Here is a 21702-nt window from a genome sequence, read left to right as displayed (position 1 = left end):
GTTATCATGATAACATTAGATAATTAATGTTTATGGTAGGAGAAACTCAGTGATTGAAAGAGGATGAAGAAACAGTTCCTAAAACAGTAATCTCTTTTTTATGAAGATAAGATACTGTACAATAGTCCCAACTTTTTCCCCCCAGCATTACTGAAATACAGTAGACCTATAACACTGTGTGAATGAATTTAAGGTATACAGTGTAGTTATTTTACCTATGTATATATGAAAAAAGGACTACCATAATAAGGTTAGTGATCACATCTGTCACATCACAAAGTTAATTTTTCTGTGTGTGTGTGATGAGAACCTTTATTTATTTTAGAGAGACAGAGATTTAGAGAGCAGGGAGGGGTGGTGGGCAGGAGAGGGAGAAAGAGAATCTGGGGACGCTGACTCAGGACTTGATCCCACAACCCATAAGATCATGACCTGAGCTGAAATCAAGGGTCCAGTGCTTAACCACCTGAGCTACCCAGGTACCCCTGTGATGAGAACATTTAAGATCTAGCCTCTTGACAGCTTTTGTGCTGTTAACTAGTCACCATGCTAAACATTACATCCTTCGAACTTACTCCTCCTACAGTTAGAAAGTTGGTACAGAGTTCCAACTTCGAATCTATGCATACTTTGGTGATAATAATACTGGCCGTAAAGGATTATTGTGCAGGAAAAGAAGGCAATGTGTGTAGACCTTAATGTAGCACCAGCCAAATTTTAGGTTCTTAGGCAGTATTATTGCCTTTATTTTAAAATTTAGTTCTGTTCACAGAAAAATAAAGCTAACTAAAATTCTCAGGTCATGAGAATGAATAGTTTCAGAGTTGAAAGAAATCCTAACAGTGGTCCCATCCAATGAATCTTCTTTGTTATGACAGAGACCTGGGGCACTTGTTAAAAATATGATTCTGGATCTCTCTCCTTAGAGGTTCTTTTTTTTAAATTTTATTTTAATTCCAATATAGTTAACATACAGTGTTGTATTAGTTTCAAGTGTACAAAATAGTTACTCAACAATTTTACACATTACTCAGTCCTCATCGTGATAAATATACTTTTAATCCCCTTTATCTGTTTCATCCAAACCCCCTGAATTCCCTTCTGGTGACCCTCAGTTCTATAGTTTAGAGTCTGGTTTTGGTTTGTCTTTTTTTTTTTATTTTCTTTTTTCTGTATTCTTTTTTTTTCCCTTAATTTCCCCACATCAGTGAAATCATAAGGTATTTTATCTTTATCTGATTTATTTCACTTAGCATTATACTCTGTAGATCCATCTATGTTGTTGCAAATGGCAAGATTTCATTCTTTTTTATGGCCGAGTAATACTGCATCTCTCTCTCTCTCTCTCTCTCTCTCTCTCTCACTCACTCACACACACACACACACACACACACACACACACACACATCTTTATCCATTCATTGATCAGTGGGCCTTTAGACCCTTGGGCTGCTTCCATAGTTTGACAGTAGTACTGCAATCAATATAGCGATGCATATATTGCATATATCTTTTCGTATTGCTGTTTTTGTGTTTGTTTTTTTTTAATTAAATACTCGTAGTGGAGTTACTGGATCAAATGATAATTCTGATTTTAACTTTGGGGAACATCTGTACTATTTTCCACAGTGAATGTACCAGTTGGCATTCTCACCAACAGTGCACAAAGGTTCCCTTTCTTGACATCCTCACCATCATTTTTTTCTTGTGTTTTTGATTTTAGCCATTTTGACATGTGTAAAAGAGATCTCATTATGTCTTTAATTTGCATTTCCCTGATGATTAGTGATGTGGAACATCTTTTTAGGTGTCTTTGGCCGTCTGTATGTCTACTTAGGAGAAATGTGTTTATGTCTTCTGCCAATTTTTAATTGAATAATTTGGGGTTTTGGTGTTGAGTTGTAGAAGTTCTTTTTATATTTTGAGTGCTAGCCCTTTGTGAGATACATCATTTGCAAGTATCTTTTCCCACTCAATAGGTTGTTTTTTAATTTTGTTGATTGTTCCTTTGCGTACCAGATATTTTTAGATTGATGTAGTCACAGTAATTTATTTCTGCTTTTCTTCCCCTTGCCTTAGGAGACATACCTAGAAAAATGTTATGGCTAGTGTCAGAGAGATTTCTGCCTTGCTCTGTTCTATGATTTTTATGGTTTCAAGTCTTATATTTGGGTCTTTAATTCATTTTGAGTTTATTTTTGTGTGTTGTGTAAGAAAGTGGTCCACTTTTATTCCTTTGCCGGTGTCTGTTTTTGTGCCAGTACCATACTGTTCTGAATACTATGGCTTTGGAGCAGATGTTAAAATCTGGGATTGTGATACCTTCAGTTTTGTTTATCTTTTTCAAGATTGCTTTGGATATTTGGGGTCTTTGTTTGTTCCATACAAATTTTAGGATCTTTGTTTTAGTTCTGTGAAAAACGCTGTTGGTATTTTGATAGGGTTTGTGTTAACTCTGCAGATTGCTTTGGGTGGTATGGGTATTTTAACAGTATTTTTTCTTAACAATCGATGAGCATGGAATTATCTTTCCATTTAGAGAACATGTCTTTGACCTTCTTGGCAAAGTTTATTCCTAGGTATTTTATTCTTTATGGTGCAGTTTTAAATGGGATTATTTCTTAATTTCTCTTTTGGCTGCTTCATTATAAGCTTATAGAAATGCAACTGATTTCTGTATATTGATTTTGTATCCCACAACTTTACTGAAGTTATTTACTGTTTTAGTAGTTTTTTGGTGGACTCTTTAGGGTTTTTTATATATAGTATCATCTCACCTTAGTTAGTGAAATTTTTATTTCTTTCTTTCCTACGTGGATGCCATTCCTTTCTCTTTGTTGTCTAATTGCTGTGGCTAGGACTTCCAGTACTATGTTGAATGAAAGTGAGAGTGGGCATCTCTGTCTTTTTCCTGATCTTAGGGAAAAATCTCTCAGTTTTTCATCATGAAGTGTGATATTAGTTGTGGGTTTTCATATATGGCTTTTGTTATTTTGGGATGTGTTTCCATTAAACATACTTTTTTGAGGGTTTTTATCATGAATGGATGTTATACTTTATCAGATGCTTTTTCTGAATCTACTGAAATAGTCATAAGGTTTTTATCATTTCTCTTGCTAATGTGCTATGTCATGTTGATTGATTTGCTGCAAATATTGAACCACCTTTGCAACCCAAGAATAAATCCCAGTTGATTGTGGTGAATGATCTTTTTAATGTTTTTAGTTTGGTTTGCTAGTATTTTATTGAGAATTTTTGCATCTGTGTTCATCAGGGATATTGGTCAGTATTTATTTCTCTTTTTTAGTGCTGTCTTTATCTGGTTTTGGTATCAGGGTGATGCTGACCTCATAGAATGAATTTGGAAATTTTCCTTCCTCTTCAGTGTTTTGCAATAATAGTTTGAGAAAAATAGGTATTACCTCTTCTTTAAATATTTGGTGGAATTCTCCTGTGAAGCCATCTGATCCTGGACTTCTGTTTTTTAGGGGGTTTTTGATTACTGATTCAATTTTGCTGCTGGTATCAGTTTGTTCAAATTTTTTATTTCTTATTTAGTTCTGGGAGTTACATATATCTAGGGATTTTTCCATTTCTTCTAGGTTGTCTAGTTTTTTGGTATATAATTTTTCATAATCTCTTACAATGGTGTATATTTCTGTCATGTTGGTTTGTTATTTGTTATTCTTTTTCCTTAATGATTTTGAGTTCTCTCTCTCTCTCTCTCTCTCTCTCTCTTTTTATGAGTCTGGCTAAGGTGTACAAGTTTTTTGATTTATCAATTTGTTGATCTTTTCAAGGAAGCAGCTCCTGGTCTCACTGATGTGTTCTATTGTTTTTTTAGTTTCTACTTTATTTCTTCTCTAATCTTTGTTATTTCCTTTCTCCTACTTATTTTGGGTTTTGTTTGTTCTTTTTCTAGCTCCTTTAGGTGTGAAGTCTGATTGTTTTTTGACTTTTTTTTTTTCCTTCTTGAGGTAGGCCTGTATTTTTATAAATCTCCCTCTTAGAACATCTTCTGCTGCATCCCAAAGGTTTAGACAATTGTGTTTTCATTTTCATTTGTCTCCATGTATTTTTTCATTTTCTCTTTAATTTCTCAGTTGACCCATTCACTGTTTAGTAGTATGTTATTTAACCTCCATGTATTTGTGTTTTTTTCCAGATTTTTTTCTTGTGGTTGATTTCTAGTTTCATAGCATTGTGGTCAGAAAAAATGCATGGTATGACTTTGATCTTTTTAAATTTGTTGATCCTTGTTTTGTAGCCTAATATATGATCTATTCTGGAGAATGTTCATTTCATTTTTAGTGGAGAAAAATGTGTTTTCTGCTATTTTAGAATGGATGTTCTAAATATCTATTTTAAATTTCTCTGGGGTACTGTGTCATTCAAAGCCCTGTTTCCTTGCTGATTTTCTGTCTGTTTGATCTGTCCATTGATATAATTGGGGAGTCCTCTACTGTTACTGTATTACTATCCATTACTTTCAATTATGCCTGTTATTAGCTGTTATGTACTTGGGTACTCCCATAATGGGTGCATGCATAATTATAATTATTATATCATTTTGTTGGGTTGTCCTCTTTTTAAAATTTTTTTTAAAAGATTTTTATTTATTTATTTGAGCGAGCACAAGTAGGAGGAGAGGCAGGTAGAGGGAGAGGGGGAAGCAGGCTCTCCGCCGTGCTGGGAGCACGATGCGGGGCTCAATCCTAGGACTCTGGGATCATGACCGGAGCCAAAGGCAGCCGCTTAACTAACTGAGCCACTCAGGCGCCCCTGGATTATCCTCTTTATTAATTATATAATATCTTTGTTTCTTGTTACAGTCTTTGTTTTAATGTTTTACATCTATTTTGTCTGATGTAAGTATTGTTAAACCAGGTTTCTTTACACTTTAATTTGCGTGGGAAATGCTTTTCCATTCCATCACTTTCACTCTGCATGACTCTAGGTCTGAAATGAGTCTCTCTCTTTTTTTTTTTTTTTTTTTTTAAGATTTTGTTTATTTATTTGACAGAGATCACAAGTAGGCAGAGAGGCAGGCAGAGAGAGAGAGGGGGAAGCAGGTTCCCTGCTGAGTAGAGAGCCCGATGTAGGGCTTGATCCCAGGACCCTGGGATTGTGATATGAGCCAAAGGCAGAGGCTTTAACCTACTGAGCCACCCAGGCGCCCCGAATTGAGTCTCTTATAGGCATCATATAGGTGGGTCTTGTATATGCTAGTTCTAGATGCTGTATAGGGCACTTAATATATTTGTATATAAGTACATAATGAGATACATACACACACACCCCTCTCTCTTATGTGTCACAAATACTCTACTGATTAGGTGGGTTTTCTCTCCATTAAATAGATAAGCTCAGAGAGGTCAAGTAACTTGCCAAGGAGCAGGATTTAAATTCATGTCTATTTAGTTTTAAAGTCCTTATTCTTTTTAGTTTTAATTGATCATGCTCTTTACATTTTTGGTTAGAGATGGTTTTGAAATTAACATGTGTTTTCTTTTACAATGCCTTTGGTGATGTTGGCAACTGGTAAAATAATTGGTCTTCATAAATGGTGATTTCAGTCAGATTACTTCTTCTGAAAACCTACCTGAAGTCTTTTACATGGAAGAGTGACATACTGGTAACTGTGACAAATACTTTTAGGAGTATTAAAGTCCTTGGTGGATTACAACTTTGGTACTTGTGAGCAGTGAAAGCTCTAGAACCTGTTGGGAAATTAGGAGGAAAGCAAGACCATAGAGAAAAATAGAAATACTTGGTTCTTTCATACTACACTACACCACTGTATAGCCTTCTGGTTCTAAACTCAGCTGTTATTAAAAACTTTGCTACAGGGCGCCTGGATGGCTCAGTGGGTTGAGCCGCTGCCTTCGGCTCAGGTCATGATCTCAGGGTCCTGGGATCGAGTCCCGCATCGGGCTCTCTGCTCAGCAGGGAGCCTGCTTCCTCCTCTCTCTCTGCCTGCCTCTCTGCCTACTTGTGATCTCTCTCTGTCAAATAAATAAATAAAATCTTAAAAAAAAAAAAAAAACTTCACTACATGAATGCATTCTCATTTCAGAATAATAAACATATGTTCATATATGTAGAGACACACACATTTAGTAAAATATAAAAGCTCCATTTGCATTTCTCCTCCTATCCCTACATCTCTCTATAGAAGCCTTTTGCTCATAAAAATATGTTAATTATAGGGCATCTGGGTGGCTCATTTGGTTAAGTGTCTGCCTTCAGCTCAGGTCATCTCCAGGTCCTGGGATTGAGCCTCATATCGGGATCCCTTACTCGGTGGGGAGTCTGTTTCTCCCTGTCCATCTGCTGCTCTCATTTGCACACACACTCTCTCTCTCAAATAAATGAATAAAATCTTTTAAAAACTATGTTAATGTCACTTAATGAAAAAAGGGTTTTTTTCATATAAATATGTTACATAATATTAACCTGTAATGTGTATTGTTATATTTAAGTGAATTAGTATTTTAAATTTTCTCAGTTTTAATTTCTTATATGGGAGAAAATTGATATAATTCACACAAAAGGTGTAAAAGGAGGTTTGAGATCCAGTTATTCAAAAACTGGTGTAATACATTACATCACTAGTAATGAACATTGTTGTAGACCATAATAATATAGAAAAACTCCATGATTTGATAATCTTGGTGAGAAAAGCATAATACAGACTCTACAAGAACAGAAAACAGTACTGGAGAAAATGCAGTAAAATGCAGATCATTATACCAAGGTTATATTATTTTGAATTATTTCATACTTGGTTTTTTCAAAGGTTTTTATATTATAGTTAAACTTGCATATGATGAAAAGTCTTTTATAATACGAATGGGCATAATATCTCTATTTCAGAAACTCTGTAGTGATGCTCAAGTAAAAGTCTTTGGGAAATGCTGCCAACTGAAACCTGGAGGAGACAGTTCTTCCTCACTGGATAGTTCTGTGACTTCATCTTCTGATGTAAAAGACCAGTGTCCTAAGTACCAAGTAAGGTCATTGATATCATTTATTTATTCATTCACTCATTTTCAAATACTTTTGAGCACCTTCAATGTGTTATGCACCATCCTAGGGATCAGGGGTATACCAGGAACTAGTCCTTACTCTTCTGGGGAGACAGATAATTAAATAAGTTTTTGCATTTTGATAAATCTTAGGAGAAGTTCAGAAAATGATGTGCATAGATAGTAGGGGTAATTTCTCCCTTTTATTTCCCAATTCAGATTTTTTGGTTATCAGAATAATTTATTTTAGATACTTTTAAATTATTGAAATATGAATGCAAATATAGCCTATATTATACAGCCTATATATACAGTTTGGCTGTAGTATGAAATTAAAGTATGATTGGAAGTATATACATGCAAAAATGGACATTTATGTTTTTCAGAAATAATCTGTTTTAAAATACAAAGTTAAACAAATTAGTACCTAGTGGGAACTTCTGTATAAACTTGTTATATTTTACATATAACTTTAAGTGTTTGGTTTCATATGAAGTCATGTCATCTGTGTGAGTTTATTTGTGTCATCCAAGCTTACATGAATGTATCACAAGTATTTCATATTTAGCAATATCAACATGGAATTTTGGGTCTTTAAATTATTTGTAGTTAGGTAATTGTGTTTGGATGGGAAGTGACCCTTCTTTCCGGTCATGTGTACAGTGTATGTGAAAGAGCTCTGAGGTATTTAGAATCCAGGTACTAGGAAGTACTATATAGTTGGCCCTGTCTTCCCCTGTTTCTCCTCCAGCTTAAGCATGACAAATTAGTAAATTCCTAATAGTGTTATGCTATGTGACATCATCATACTTTTTACCAGGTTGAATGTTTGCTGATTGAGTTGTGTAAATTTGCATTTCTTCCTACTGTAATGCAGTTAAAAATGAATATTAGCACATGGATTCAGATTGTAGAAGTGCTGAAGCATTGAGTGATTGCACCCTCATGTTGCATCAAGATCCATAGAGATTTACTTTTTAAAGTTCAGATTCCCAGGCTTTGTGCCTAGATATTCTTATATAGGCTCAGTATGGTCCTGGAAATCTGCTTTTTTAGCAAGAGATATTGAATTATCGTAGCATATAGTTCACAACACTTGATAAAATGTGATTTCGGGTAACCAGGACATTATCTTTGATCTACACAGATTATTACAGATTAATAGTTTCCAGCAATTGGTACTTTAAAAAATTGACCTTTTAAGTAAGGGCCTTATTTAAAAAAAAAAAAAATGAAAGCTAACAGTACTTTTTAAATTACAAACTTTATTATAGATTGTGTAACATAAAAATACATAACATGACATTCATGATAACTATTTGATATGTATTAGAGCAGGTAAGGAGAACCTTTACTGGAAAACTCTGGTCTAGTACAATTTGAAGACAAATTTATTTTTACTATATTTGCTTTTTGAGGACTCTTTTCTGGTTTTATTAGTAAAATCTATAAATGCTTTGATAGTTGAATTCATAATAGTTTTGAAGATTGGCATTGATCTTTAAAAAAAACCAAAAACCTTTGCACTTGATCATTAGAAGAATTATTCAGCTCTCTTTCCAAAATGTTGTTCTTAGTACCCAAACATTCGTGTTTTGAAATAAAAATATTTTTTTTTTTATAAAGATTTTTTTTTTTTTTTAAGATTTTATTTATTTATTTGAGAGAGACAGTGAGAGAGAGCATGAGCGAGGAGGTCAGAGGGAGAAGCAGACTCCCTATGGAGCTGGGAGCCCGATGCGGGACTCGATCCCGGGACTCTGGGATCATGACCTGAGCCTAAGGCAGTCATCCAACCAACTGAGCCACCCAGGCGTCCCTGAAATAAAAATATTTTCTCAATCAGATCCCTAGATGAGTTATTTTAGTAACTAGGTATATCAGAAGTGTTTTTTTCTTAAACATTAGCTTTGTGTCTTTATTAAAACAAAATTAAGACTATAGTACCTAAGAGAGAAAGAATAATATGTAAATGAATATATATAAAAACTAATACAAAAGTTATATAGAATGAGATAGATTGCTATTGGAAGATTTTTTTAAGAAAGCTAGCAAATGCAAATAAATACATAGATTTTTTTTTAAAAAACCCAGATAGGCATTAAGTAAACAAAGGAGTCACATAAAAATAGTATGCAGATGTGTTCCCTGTCCTTCACATGTAAAATGGGGGTCTTCAACACTTTGTTATCAGAAGAGTCTTTTAAATATTAAAAAAAAAATCCTACCAATTTTTTATTTTTTATGTGGAACGGCTTAGTGAAATTTATAAATAATACTCAACTAACTATGTAATAGTTATTTAGGTCCTCTTCCTTATCACTTGTTTTATTACATAACTGTGTAAATTAGGAATTGGATTATACCTAGGGATTATTTTGTTCATATGACAAGAAGTCTGAAAGGCTGTCTAGGTATGATACATGGGTTTCAAGATGGCTTTAAAAACCAAGGCATCCTTATCTTAGCCGGAGTTCATGTGTAATTGTTGCCTTGTGATCCTAATATGGCATCTCCATCTCCAGTGACTTCCATTTATATCATTGACCAGGCCTTATAAATGTGTAAGTTCTGAAAGGTGCTACTCCAACCAATAATTTTAACCTTTTGGATGTAGAAGCCAACTCTCGATTGTCTACAAGGAAGACTGTGAAATGCATTAAAAAAAAAAATTTTTTTTTTTTAAATTTTTGGTTGGGCACATTGCTGCCCTGAAACAAATTAGACTTCAAAAAATTAAGAATAAGCTATTATTTGGGTAGTTAGTGATGTTTGCCACAGTATCTAATTAGTAACCAAATAGATGAGTTCAATGTTACCTTTTTTTCTGACTCCTGTGATGACAAAGACATTTGAAGAAAAATGGAAAGGAGTAACTTTTAATTTGACTTCTTTGAGAATAAGACATTCTAATATTTTAAATAAGTTCTTTTAAAAACTACAAAATAGATATACGTTACCCTGTTTATAGATACCTCTTTTGCACAGTAGGAACGGTAAAAACTGTTCTTTGTGTTCAATGAATTCTATTTCTTATTTTCTGTCCTGGAGAAACATTGCATATGCACAAGATGCAGTTAACAGTGTTTATTTAAGCATTAAGCATTATTACAATAGCAAAAACCAGGAAATAACCTGAATGCCTATCAGTAAGAGCAGCTGTGGTATTTTCATACAGTAGAATACTATGTATTTAATAGGAGTATTTGTATAACAACTTTGTTAGATCTGTAACATATTGTGAAATAAAGAAAATTAAGCTATAGAACAATGTATAAAATGTAGAGTCACTTTTTAAAAAATATGTAGAGTTATGTAGAATAACTGCAGCAGAGGAATTTTCAGTAAAATTCAATATTTGAAATAAGCTTTAAATTTTGCAGTTTTATTAATGTTCTGGTTATTTTTTTTAGGGTTCTCGGTGCTCTTCTGATGCCAATATGCTTGGAGAGATGATGTTTGGCTCAGTAGCAATGAGCTATAAAGGGTCGACCTTAAAAATTCATCAGATCCGGTGAGGGCTTTTCTGATTTTTCATAATCCATTTTAGAACATGTAATTTTTGAAGATGAGAGAATTTCCTGTAGTCTTCACACAGATGGAGCTTGTCAGATTTATGGTGTTTTATGGGTTTCATGCTACTTCATGACTGTTGTAACCATGCAGTGAAATTTTTGTGATTTGTACGTTTTTTGGGAAGGGGGAGTGGAAAAGGGTGTGGGGGAGAGAGAATCTTAAGCAGTCTCCATGCCCAGTGTGCAGCCTGACATGGGCTTAATCTCACAACCCTGAAACCATGACCTGAGCCAAAATCAATAGTCTGACACTTTAACCAACTAAGCCACCCAGATGCCCAGGTACATTTTTATTTGTAATAAATTGAGGAGGTTTTTATGTTTTAGTTTTGATCTCTCTCTGTCCCTTTCCTTTTCTTCATAGTTCCCCTCCACAGCTTATGCTCAGCAAAGTTTTTACTGCACGGACTGGCAGCAGTATCTGTGGAAGTCTCAATACGTAAGTGTGATTATGAATGCTGGGAGAAATGAATTATTTAGGATGTGCAAAGTGTGAAAACTAACAGACTACCCAAGGTTGAAGTTTAAATTGAGATTTTCTTTCATCCTTTAAGTTTGGAAATTTATGGAGGCCAGACTTTTTCTCTATCTTTATTGAGATATAATTGACATCTAACATTGTGTAAATTTAATGTGTACAACACATTTATTTGATACATTTTTATATTGCAGAATGATTACCATCATAGCATTAGCTAACTAACGCCACCATTCTGTCAAAACTACCATTTCTTTTTTGCAGTGAGAACCATTAAGATTTACTCTTTGAGCAACTTTCAAGTGTATAAAATAACTATATTATTAGCTATAGTCAGCATGTTATACATTAGATCTCAGAACTTATTAATCCTGTAACTGATGTTTGTACCCTTTGTCTGTTATCTCCCCATTTCCCCCACTCTCAACCCGTGGTAACCACCACCCTGCTTTCTTTTTCTCTTTGTTCAGTTTTTTAATATTACACATGTAAGTGATACTATATAGTGTTTGTCTCTCTGTCTGACTTATTTCACTTAGCATAATGCCCTTAAGGTTCATTCAGATTGTCACAAATGGCAGGATTCCCTTTTCACAAAGTCAGATAATATTCCTGCGTGTGTGTGTGTGCGCGCGCGCACGTGTGTCTGTATGGCATTTTATCCATTCATCTGTTGGTAGACTCTTAGTTTCTCTCCATTTATTGACAGTTGTCACTAATACCACAGTGAACATCTGAATACAGACATCTCTCTGAGATCCTCATTTGAGTTCCTTTGGATATATATCCAAAAGTGAGATTTTGGGATCACATGGTAGTTCTATTTTTAATTTTTTGAAGATCCTTCACACTCCTTTCTCAGTGGCTGCGTCAGTTTTATTCTCACCAACAGTGCACAGGGTTCCCTTTTCTGGATACCCTGTCCACCACTTGATAATCTCTTGTCTTTTTGTTGTTCACAATTAAAAAAGGTGTGGGGTGATACCTTGTTATGGTTTGGTTTGCATTTCGCTGATGATTAGTGATGTCGAGCATTTCTTTCATGTACCTCTTAACCATTTGCACGTCTTCTTTGGAAAATTGTTCAGTTCTTTTGAATATTTAGAGGAGGTATTAATTTTTTAGTCAGGTTGTTTTTTGCTCTTAATTTGTATGAATTATTTATGTATTTTGGATAGTAACCCTTCATCTGGTGAAGGATTTGCAAATATTTTTTACCATTCCATAGATTGCCTTTTCATTTTGTCAGTTGTTTATTTGCTATGTAGAGGCTTTTTAATGCGATCTAATTATTTAATTATTTATTTATTTAGTGTGATTTATTTATTTTTGCTTTTGTTGCTTGTGCTGTTTGTGTCATATCTAGGAAATTGCTGCTATGACCAATGGCAAGCAGCTTTTGCCCTATGGTTTCTTGTAGGGGATTTGCAGTGTTGGGGTCTTTTGTTTATAACTTTAATCAATTTTGAGTTAATTTTTGTGAGTGGTTATCCAGTTTTCCCATCATCATTTATTGAAGGCACTATCCTTTCCCAGTTAAATGTTCTTGGGTCCCTTATCAAATATTAGTTGACTGAATATCCAGGGTTTTTTTCTGAGCTGTTAAATTCTGTTCCATTGTTTTGCGTGTTTGTTTTTATGCTAGTACTACAATGTTTTGATTGTGTTAGCTTTGCAGTATAGTTTTTCTCAGGATTGCTTTGCTATTCAGGGTCTTTTGTAGCACCATACAAATTTTAGGATTGTTTTATTATTTCTATGAAAAATCCCATTGGAATTTTGATAAGACTTGCATTGAATCTATAGATGACTTTGGGTAATATGGACATTTTAACAATATTTGTTCTTCCAACCTACTTTTTTGAGTTTTTTTTTCAATGAAAGACGTATTTTGTCATATGCTTGCTTTCTTTCTCCCCCTTCGCTCCTCCTTCTTTCCTTGTTTAAGTTATTTATTTATTTATTTATTTATTTATTTGAGAGAGACAGAGATAGTGACAGCATGAGCTGGGAGGAGAGGGAGAAGCAGGTTCCCCACAGAGCAGGGAACCCGATGCTGGGCTCTGTCCTAGGACCCTGGGATCATGACCCGAGCCAGAGGCAGACACTTAACTGACTGAGCCAGCCAGGTGCCCTGGTCATATGCTTTTTCTGCATTTGTTGACCTACTCATATGATTTTTATCTTCCATTCTTTTAAAGTGGTAATTCTCACTTATCGTTTTGTGTATTCTGAAGCATCCTTGCAGCCCAATGATAAATCCTACTTGATCACATTGAATGATCCTTTTAATGTCCTGTTGAATTTGGTTTGCTAATATTTTGTGGAGAATTTTTGCATTTATAATAGTCAAGAGAAGTGATCTGTAATTTTATTTTCTTAGAATGTTCTTAAATGGCCTTGGTGTCAGGGTAACACTGGCCTTGTAAGATGAGTTTGGGAGTGTTCCTTCTTTAATTTTTTGAACAGTTTGAGTAGAATCGGCATTAATTCTACTTTATACGTTTGGTAGAATTTACCAAGGAAATCATCTGGTCTCCTTGGCTTTTCTTGTGTTGGAAGATTTTTGATGAATGATTCATTTTCCTTACTCATTATTGGTCTGTTCACATTTTTTATTTCTTCATGATTCATTCTTGGTGTGTTGTATGTTTCTAGGAATTTATCCATTTTTTATAGGTTATTCATTTTGTTGTATAACTATAGCAGTCTCATGATCCTTTTTATTTGTATGGTATCAGATGTAGTATCTCATTTTTAATTTCATTTATTCGAGTCTTCTTTTTTCCTGGATTAGCTAAAGGTTTGATGATTTTGTCTCTTCAGAAAACCAGCTCTTAGTTTAATCAATCTTCAATGTTATTTTACCTTTTTCTATTTCATTCTGTTGGCCTTTATTTCCTTCCTAACTAATTGTGGACTTTATTTTTTTCTCAGTTTTTGAGGTATAATTCAAGATCATTTATTTGAGATCTTTTGGGCTTCTTACTGTAAACATTTATTGCTCTCACTTCCCTCTTTGAACTGCTTTTGTAATATCTCACAGGTTTTGATAAGCTGTGCTTCCATTTTTATTTGTTTCAAGGTATTTCTTGATTTGCCCTTTGATTTCTTCTTTGACTCATTGGTTGTTCAGAAGCATGTTGTTTAATCTCTACATATTTGTGAACTGCCCAGCTTTCCTTTTGTTACTGATTTTTAGTATTATACCATTCTGGTCAGAAAAGATATGTGGTTTCATTTCAGCCTTCTTAAATTTGCTAAAACCTGTTTTGTGACATATCATGTGATCAGTATTAGAAAATATTCCATGTCCACTTGAGAAGAATGGTATTCTGCTATTCTTGGATATATCTGTATATGTATATATCTCTTAGCTCCATTTGGCTTAAGATATGGTTCAAGTCCAACATTTCCTTGCTGACGACTTTCTGTCTGGATGATATATTAATTGTTGAAAGAAGAATGTTAAAGTCTTTTAATAGCTATTGTATTGTTGTCTATAAATGCTAGTATTTGCTTAATATATTTAGGTGTCTCTGATGTTGAGTGCATCTGTATTTGTGATTGTTACTTGCTATGTCTTCATGATGAATTGCTCTTCTTATTATATGACTATTTTTAAAGTTTCTCGTTCCTGTTTTTGGCTTGAAGTTCGTTTTTTTTTCTGATATAAGTATAGCTATCTCTGTTCTTTTTTTATTTCCATTTACATGGATTATCTTTTTCTATTCCTTCAAATTGAGCTTATATATATCCTCAAAGCTGAACTAAATCTCTTGTAGGCAGCATAATGTTGGATATTATTTTTTTTTATTCAATAAGCTGTTCTCTCTATGGAATTCAGATTACGTCTCACTTGAGTTTAGTGGAAGAATAGGAAATGTGCTTTCTCTTTCTCTAATTTGCTTCTGGAAGCTGTCTGGAAGTAAAATGTTGACAACATTCCCATGTTAGGATGAGATATGAATTTACCATTTTGTAGTCACATGCCGAGTTAGCATCTGTATATTGTGCTTTTCAGTTTTCAGATTGTAGAATTAACTCTGCAATCAGGAGAGGCACAGGTCACCCATGGTGGGGCACAAGATTACCACAGGGTGTTAATGCTAAGATTAGAAAAGTGAGGCTGAAATAAAGGCAGGCCTGATACTAGAGTCATGGGCTACATGCCAGAACTCGGTAAATGAAGGACTAGGGCTAGAGTGAGATGTTAGTGGATTCCATTGATGCCCTGCAGGGTCCAGGTCAGAACACTGGCTAGCCAGAATCTGTGGGGTTACCCAAAGTCGAAAGGTAGCAGGGAAGCTACTCAAACCTTGAAAAATTCTCAAAAGGTTCCATTAATTGAAAATGCTCCAAAAAGACCTTTCAGGGGTTTCATTTGCTAAGGTTCTAATACAGCTCTTTATTAACTTTTCTTTTAGGAAGAAAGGAAAGGAAAAGAGATTTTTTTGCAGTATTATGGATGCTTAAAAAATAGTGATGTTATAAGTGCTAATTTTCAGGAATTTAATACTAAAGTAGAAATTAGAGATCCTACATTGGAATCACTGGTTCTAGCTCTGATCCTCTCAGTTTCTTCATCTTTTCTAATTTTTTATTGGTGGTTTTAAAAATCCCTAGGAAGGATACTTTGTACTAAAAGCATAAAGTAGTTTTATTTTTGTTACTTTGAAAGATTTACTAGCAGAAATGATACAGTTAATTTATAATGTGTGAACTAATGATACCTTGATTTTTGTTCTTGTTTGTCTTTTTTTTATTTCTGCCAGAAGTTTAGGAAATAATTTCAGGTCCAAAATACAAGGGAAAGCTTTACAATTTAAATTGGGGTCAGTAACCTTTTTCTGTAAAGTTCTAAGTAGTGAATAATTTTGGCTTTGTGGGCTCTCAGTATGTCTGGTTTCTCAGCTCTACCATTATAGCATTAAAGCAGCCATACACAGTACATACATGGCTGTATACATAGCATGGCTATGTTCCAGTAAAACTTTATTTATAAGAACAGGCAGCACAGGCAGCAGGGTGGATTTAGCTCTTAAGGTGTAGTTTGCCAACCCCTGATTTAGTGCTGTAAACTAGTAAGAATACTTAAAACTTAAAAAAAAAAAAAAAACCAAAACAGTTTTATACTTAAAATTTCATTGGGATATGCAAAGAATTGCTATAAAGAACATAAAATGAATTTGCAATTTATTGTTTCTTTTTCCCTTTAGGCTACAGGACAGTCTTGAATTCATCAATCAGGACAACAGTACATTAAAGGCTGATAATAACACAGTTATTAATGGACTGCTTGGAAATATAGGTAAATGGTTCCTTTGGTTTTACAAGTTTTAAATAGGTTAACAGTAAAACAAGGATTTGCAGTTCGTTTTTAATAATGTAGACCTTTTAATAAGATCGCAGAGTTTGACATACTGGAAGTGGAAAAGGAATTTAAATTGGCAGTATATATAACATTTGTATTATTTGAAAAACATAATTTTTGTATATTTGAACAATACTTTTTTTGTACCTGAAAAAGAACTGCTGAAGATATATCTGGTTTGTTTTTTGTTTTTAACTTTGATGCATCTTTGAAAGGCACTGTCAGTCATATAAGAAGTCCTTACCAGCTTTTTTGAATATTTTAGCTGAAGAATACTGGTATTATTCTCCACTCTGTCTTCCCAAACCGTAAAAGTAATTTTGAAATGGTGCTCATTTTTGTGACCTGAATTCACATAGATGAGCAGATATTCAAATTTTATGTTCCCTTAAAGATTTATTAAAATAACAGCTTCTTTAGTGATTTGGATAGTTGACTGTTATTATTTAAGTTCAACATTCTGAAGTGACAAACTGTTCCTAAAATTTCTAGTCATTTGTTTTACCCTACAAAGCTCAACTAAATTGATGCTGGCCATATTCCTGGTACGCGAATAACTAACATGCCAGAACGTGGACAGCAATTAGACAAGGATAAATATTTCTGTATTTAGTGAGAATTTTTATTTCAAATTGATTTAAAAAAATATTAGTTACATATATAAATAGGAAAGAGTTTTTCTTCCGACTTGAACCATATTGTAATCTATTATTTTTTATAATTCATGTTAATTCAAATGAGCAACCATTTATACAGCAAATAGTATGGGCTAGTTACAGTGTCAGGCATGTACTTTAGAAAGCTTGCATATTTTGGGGAGCCTGGGTGGTTAAGCATCCAACTCTTGATTTTGGTTCAGGTCAGGATCTCAGGGTTGTGAGGTCAAGCCCCATGTTGGGGTCTGTGCTCGGTGAATCTGCTTGAGATTTTCTCTCTCTTTCTGCCCCTCCTCCTGTTTGCATGCTCTTTTTCTCTCTCAAAATAGATAAGTCTTTTAAAAAAAGAAACTTTGCACATTTTTTAGAAAAATAGAGGAGTACTGCTTTTTCATAACTCAAATGATCAGTTTTCATTGGTTTTAATAAAGTAAAAATGTGACAAGAGAGCTGCATCTTTTTTCTTTATAATTTGTCACTTTTCAAAGCTCAAGAGGTTAATTAAAACCTATTTTAAGAATTCAAATCCACTGTTACTTAATACAGTAAATTACCTTATGGATGCTAGGTATACTCATCTTCTGTGTTTTAATACAGGATAGGAAATTCATTTAACAAAGTACAGACTTTAAATAATGAGTGTCTTTTACTTGCACGTTTGTAATTGTGAATCAAGGATATCTGAGTACCATTTCTTATTTTTTTTTTTTACATTTCCAGTTAATTAGCAAATACTTATTGAGCACCTGTTCTATGCTTAAGCACTCTGCTAGGCCCTGAGGGTACAGTGGTGAACCAGACACACTCCCTGCCTCAACAGATTTATAGTTAGTGCGAATCACACAAGAAATACAACAACTATAGTAGAGTGCAATTAATTCTTGGACATGTTAAAGAGCATGTGATAGAAATGAGGAAGAGTACCTAATTCAGTCCTGGAGAGTCCGAGACTTTCTTGAAGATATGAAGCCTAACCTTGAAGGATTAGCCCTTTTTTTGCGGACAGAAACATTCTAGGAAGATGCAGGAGGAGCAAGAGATGATAGCATGGGGAAAGAATATGAATAAAGTAGTGTTGATGGAGCAAAGAATAGGAATAAATAAAAGAAATTTAAAAAAAAGTGAATAGGAGGTTGATGATAAAAGGCACTTTGGGCTGTAGTGAGGATTTGAACTTAAGTGTTAAGCAGTTGGGTAGTAGTGAGGGTATGTTAGTTTTGGTCCTCTGCCTGTTTTTTAACACGTGCCACGGCATGATTAAACATGCAAGGTTAATATTAGGAGAAATGACTGTGAGAAGAAATGAGGCAGGGATCTGGTAAAGGTCAAGAAAACCATCATATTGTGATCCAAGATTGACTCCAAATGAAGAGAGAAATAGAAGATTGAATGGAAGTGTCCTATCCTGCCATGCAATGCATGGAAGTTTTGGTAAGGCCACTGACAAGTCTTTAAGTCAAAGTTTGTTGTCATATGTGTTCCAAAATGTGCCTGCCTTACTGTTTCTGCTGTGATGAGTTACTGGCTAACAGTAACCTATAGGGTATGTGGCCTTGCACAGACATCACAGTAGATGTCAGAACGCATCATCTTGGGGGTAGTCAGTTATACTCCTTTTAGCTAGAGATCTTTGTGGTGCGTTCTGAAGGTGACCACAGAGGAGTTGTCAGACTAAAGAAACATGATCAGATTAGCTTTATATCTTCAAAAGAGTATTCTAATTGCAGTGGGAAAGGATTTAAGTGAACTGATGGGATTGAGGAAAAGATTTATATTAGGTGGTCCTTCGGATAATCCCAAGTGTCAGATAATGGAGACCTAGAGTAAGACTGTCAGTGAGGACAGAGCCTTGTTGAGTGGTTCCTTATGGGATAGAGAGTGGACAGGACTTGGTAAATAGAGGAAGAAGGGAGGAGAAAGGAGAACTCAAGTGTGGCACTTTGCTGTATGGTTGTATAATTGCTTGGATATTGATGCCATTTATTGGAAGGAACAGAAGAAATTAGGAATTGGTAATTTTAGGTTTATGTATGTTGGAATAGAAGTATTGGTTGGTTATTCGAGTAAAAATATCCATTATAGTTCTTTAGTAGGTGTAGCGGCAGGTGCTATAACATAAAGATTAGTGAACATAAAATAATTTAAAAGCAGTGAAGTTTTTTTGGGGGGGTTTTGGTTTTTGTTTCCAGTCATGTGAAATTCAAAAGAGTGTTCCTCATTGATTAACAGTTTTTCTCTTTCTGGGAGTTCTGCCTTCTTCATCATGTAGTTTCCAAGGTTGTGCTCAGCTGGAAGCTGAGTGGAAAGCCAGTGGAAAGGAATTGAGTGTGGCACATCTGTTTCATAACCAACCTCAGCCTGAACGTGACATATATCAATTTTGTTCAGGTTCCATTAGTGGTAATTAATCACATGGCTTCACCTATATATAAGATTTGAGAAATAAGATCCCTAGCTGGGTAGCTTCCCAGAAACTACTTGATAAAATAGAAGGGAGAACATAGTTCTTTATTAGACAGCTGTATCTCCCGTGGATTTGTGAAACATTAGCTTGTAAATGATAAATAAAAGTGTAAGAATGAATGAGGTGACCTAGGAAATGTTAAAGAATGAGAAGGAAGTCTTGAGGCTAAAATCCTGGGGAATGTTGGCTTAAAGAAAGAATAAGTTAAAAGAAGCACATAAAGAGGATTAAGAAAAGAAACCTACTTTGTAATCACTGACCTGTGGGGAAAAATTCAAAGTGTAATTTAGTCAGCATCAAATATATAATAAGGTAACATAAGAGTATGAACTGCATTAGTCAATGGGAAGGCTTTTGGTGGCCTACGTGAACAGTTTCAGTGGGGAGAATAGAATAGAAGCCAGAGTTGAGGAGAGACTCAGAGGTCATTTTTTTCCCCGAGATTTAAGTGGTGATTCTTTTTGGTCTCAGGATCCCTTTATACACTTAGAAATTACTGAGGAACACAGAGAGCTTTTGGTTTATGTGGGTTACCTTTTTTGATGATGTTTTAAAAATTAAAATAAAATTTAAAAACAATTTATTAAAAAAACACAACTTTTTACATGTTAATATAAATAACATGAAATGACTATTTTCCATGAAAAAAACTAAATGAGGAGAGTGGCATTGTTTAGATTTTTGCAAGACTCCTTCATTTCTGGCTTAATAGGATACAACTTAATCCTCATATCTGCTTCTGTATTCATTTTCTTGTAATATGTTGTTTTGGTTGAAGTGTATTAAGAAAATACAGTTTTATACAGACCCCTAAAGAAGTCTTCAGACCACATTTTAAGAACTACTGAATTATATAGTATTAGATATATGGAGAGAATAGTTTTGACTGCTTTGTTTAATAATTTTTTTTTTTTTTTTGCTTTATTTTTTTGAGAAGAGAGGAGGGGCAGGGAGAGAGACACCTTGAGAGGCTCCATGCTCAGTGTGGAGCCTGACACAGGGCTAGATCTGCCAACCCTGAAATCATGACCTGAGCTGAAATCAGGAGTCAGAGGCTTAAATTGACTGAGCCACCTAGGCGCCACTGGTTTTGACTATGTTTAAATGTTGGGGAATAGGAGGCTATAAGGAGGTTAAAGTTAAAGATAGAAGTAGTAAAGTGAGATTTTTTGAAGGTCCTAGCTGACATAGAATTGGCTTTGAAAGGGAGGGAGAAGTGGGTTCCTAGCTCTAGCAAGAAGGGGCAGGTGGGGCAGAATTTGATTAAGTTTGAAGACAAGGTGGAAAGAAACAGGAGAGTTCCTTCTGGTGAATTCTGTTTGCATACACACGTGCATATGTGGGAGACAGTCATATCCTGAAAGTAAGGAAGGAGGTATGTAGAGAAGGAGTTTAAAGAGAGTAGATAAGTTTTGAAGTAGCTAGAGAGAATTGAAGAAAGAGCTGAACAGTTAAAACATGGAAGGATTGCTGCAAATGCACTATAATTTTAGAAGTTCTTGTTATAGAAAAATATCCATCAGCAATTTGAAAAATATACTTGTCACTTGTTAAAACTGAATCCCCCCCCTATTCTATCCTAGGTAAGTAACCTCCTAGGTGGCTCTTTAGGCTGTCTTGATTAAGCATAGCAGGCAGCCCAACTGCTTGCTTCCAGGTTCTAATGTTGCCCTTTTGGGTCTTCAGATTCTGTTATTTGATCCAGTGTGTGGCAGCCATGTTTCCTGGATAGCTGGGAGTTGATGGAGTTGTGTTGGTGTTCCTGCTTTCTTTGTGGCTGACCATTAGTTTAGGAACTTTGGTTTCTTACAAAGTTAGTTGTTTTGTAACTTCACCAGGTTAGAAAAAAGAAGTCTCATACATATTTGTCAGTAGATCCTTTTTCTGCTTTTTGTTATATGTTGTGTTCTCTTTTCTCAGCCAAGCACTTAGGTGGTTTTCTCTTTACTGCAGGGGCAGGAGAATGCTGTAATTTAAAAACTGACTTTTTGGGGCACCTGGGTGATTCAGTCGGTTAAGTGTCTGCCTTCAGTTAAGGTCATAGTCTCAGAGTCCTGGGATTGACCCCTACTGTGGGCTCCCTGCTTAGTGGGGAGTCTGCTTTTCTCTCTCCCTCTTCCTCTGCTC

At 34.8% G+C, this 21702-nt stretch overlaps 1 protein-coding gene across 2 annotated transcripts in view; it reads left to right on the top strand.

Annotated features, from left to right (window-relative positions):
* FNIP1 (folliculin interacting protein 1) overlaps positions 1 to 21702 on the top strand; it is a 156880-nt gene that overhangs the window by 70905 nt on the left and 64273 nt on the right. For both annotated transcript variants that reach the window (XM_059174500.1, XM_059174499.1), the window contains exons 3-6: positions 6877 to 7011; positions 10442 to 10542; positions 10968 to 11042; positions 16301 to 16392. In XM_059174500.1, the coding sequence (XP_059030483.1) occupies positions 6877 to 7011; positions 10442 to 10542; positions 10968 to 11042; positions 16301 to 16392 (403 nt within the window). The remainder of the gene's footprint in view (positions 1 to 6876; positions 7012 to 10441; positions 10543 to 10967; positions 11043 to 16300; positions 16393 to 21702) is intronic.

The sequence above is a fragment of the Mustela lutreola genome, chromosome 5 (genome assembly GCF_030435805.1).
Source record: "Mustela lutreola isolate mMusLut2 chromosome 5, mMusLut2.pri, whole genome shotgun sequence".
Taxonomy (NCBI): Eukaryota; Metazoa; Chordata; class Mammalia; order Carnivora; family Mustelidae; genus Mustela; species Mustela lutreola.
This window is presented reverse-complemented; position numbering and strand designations above follow the sequence as displayed.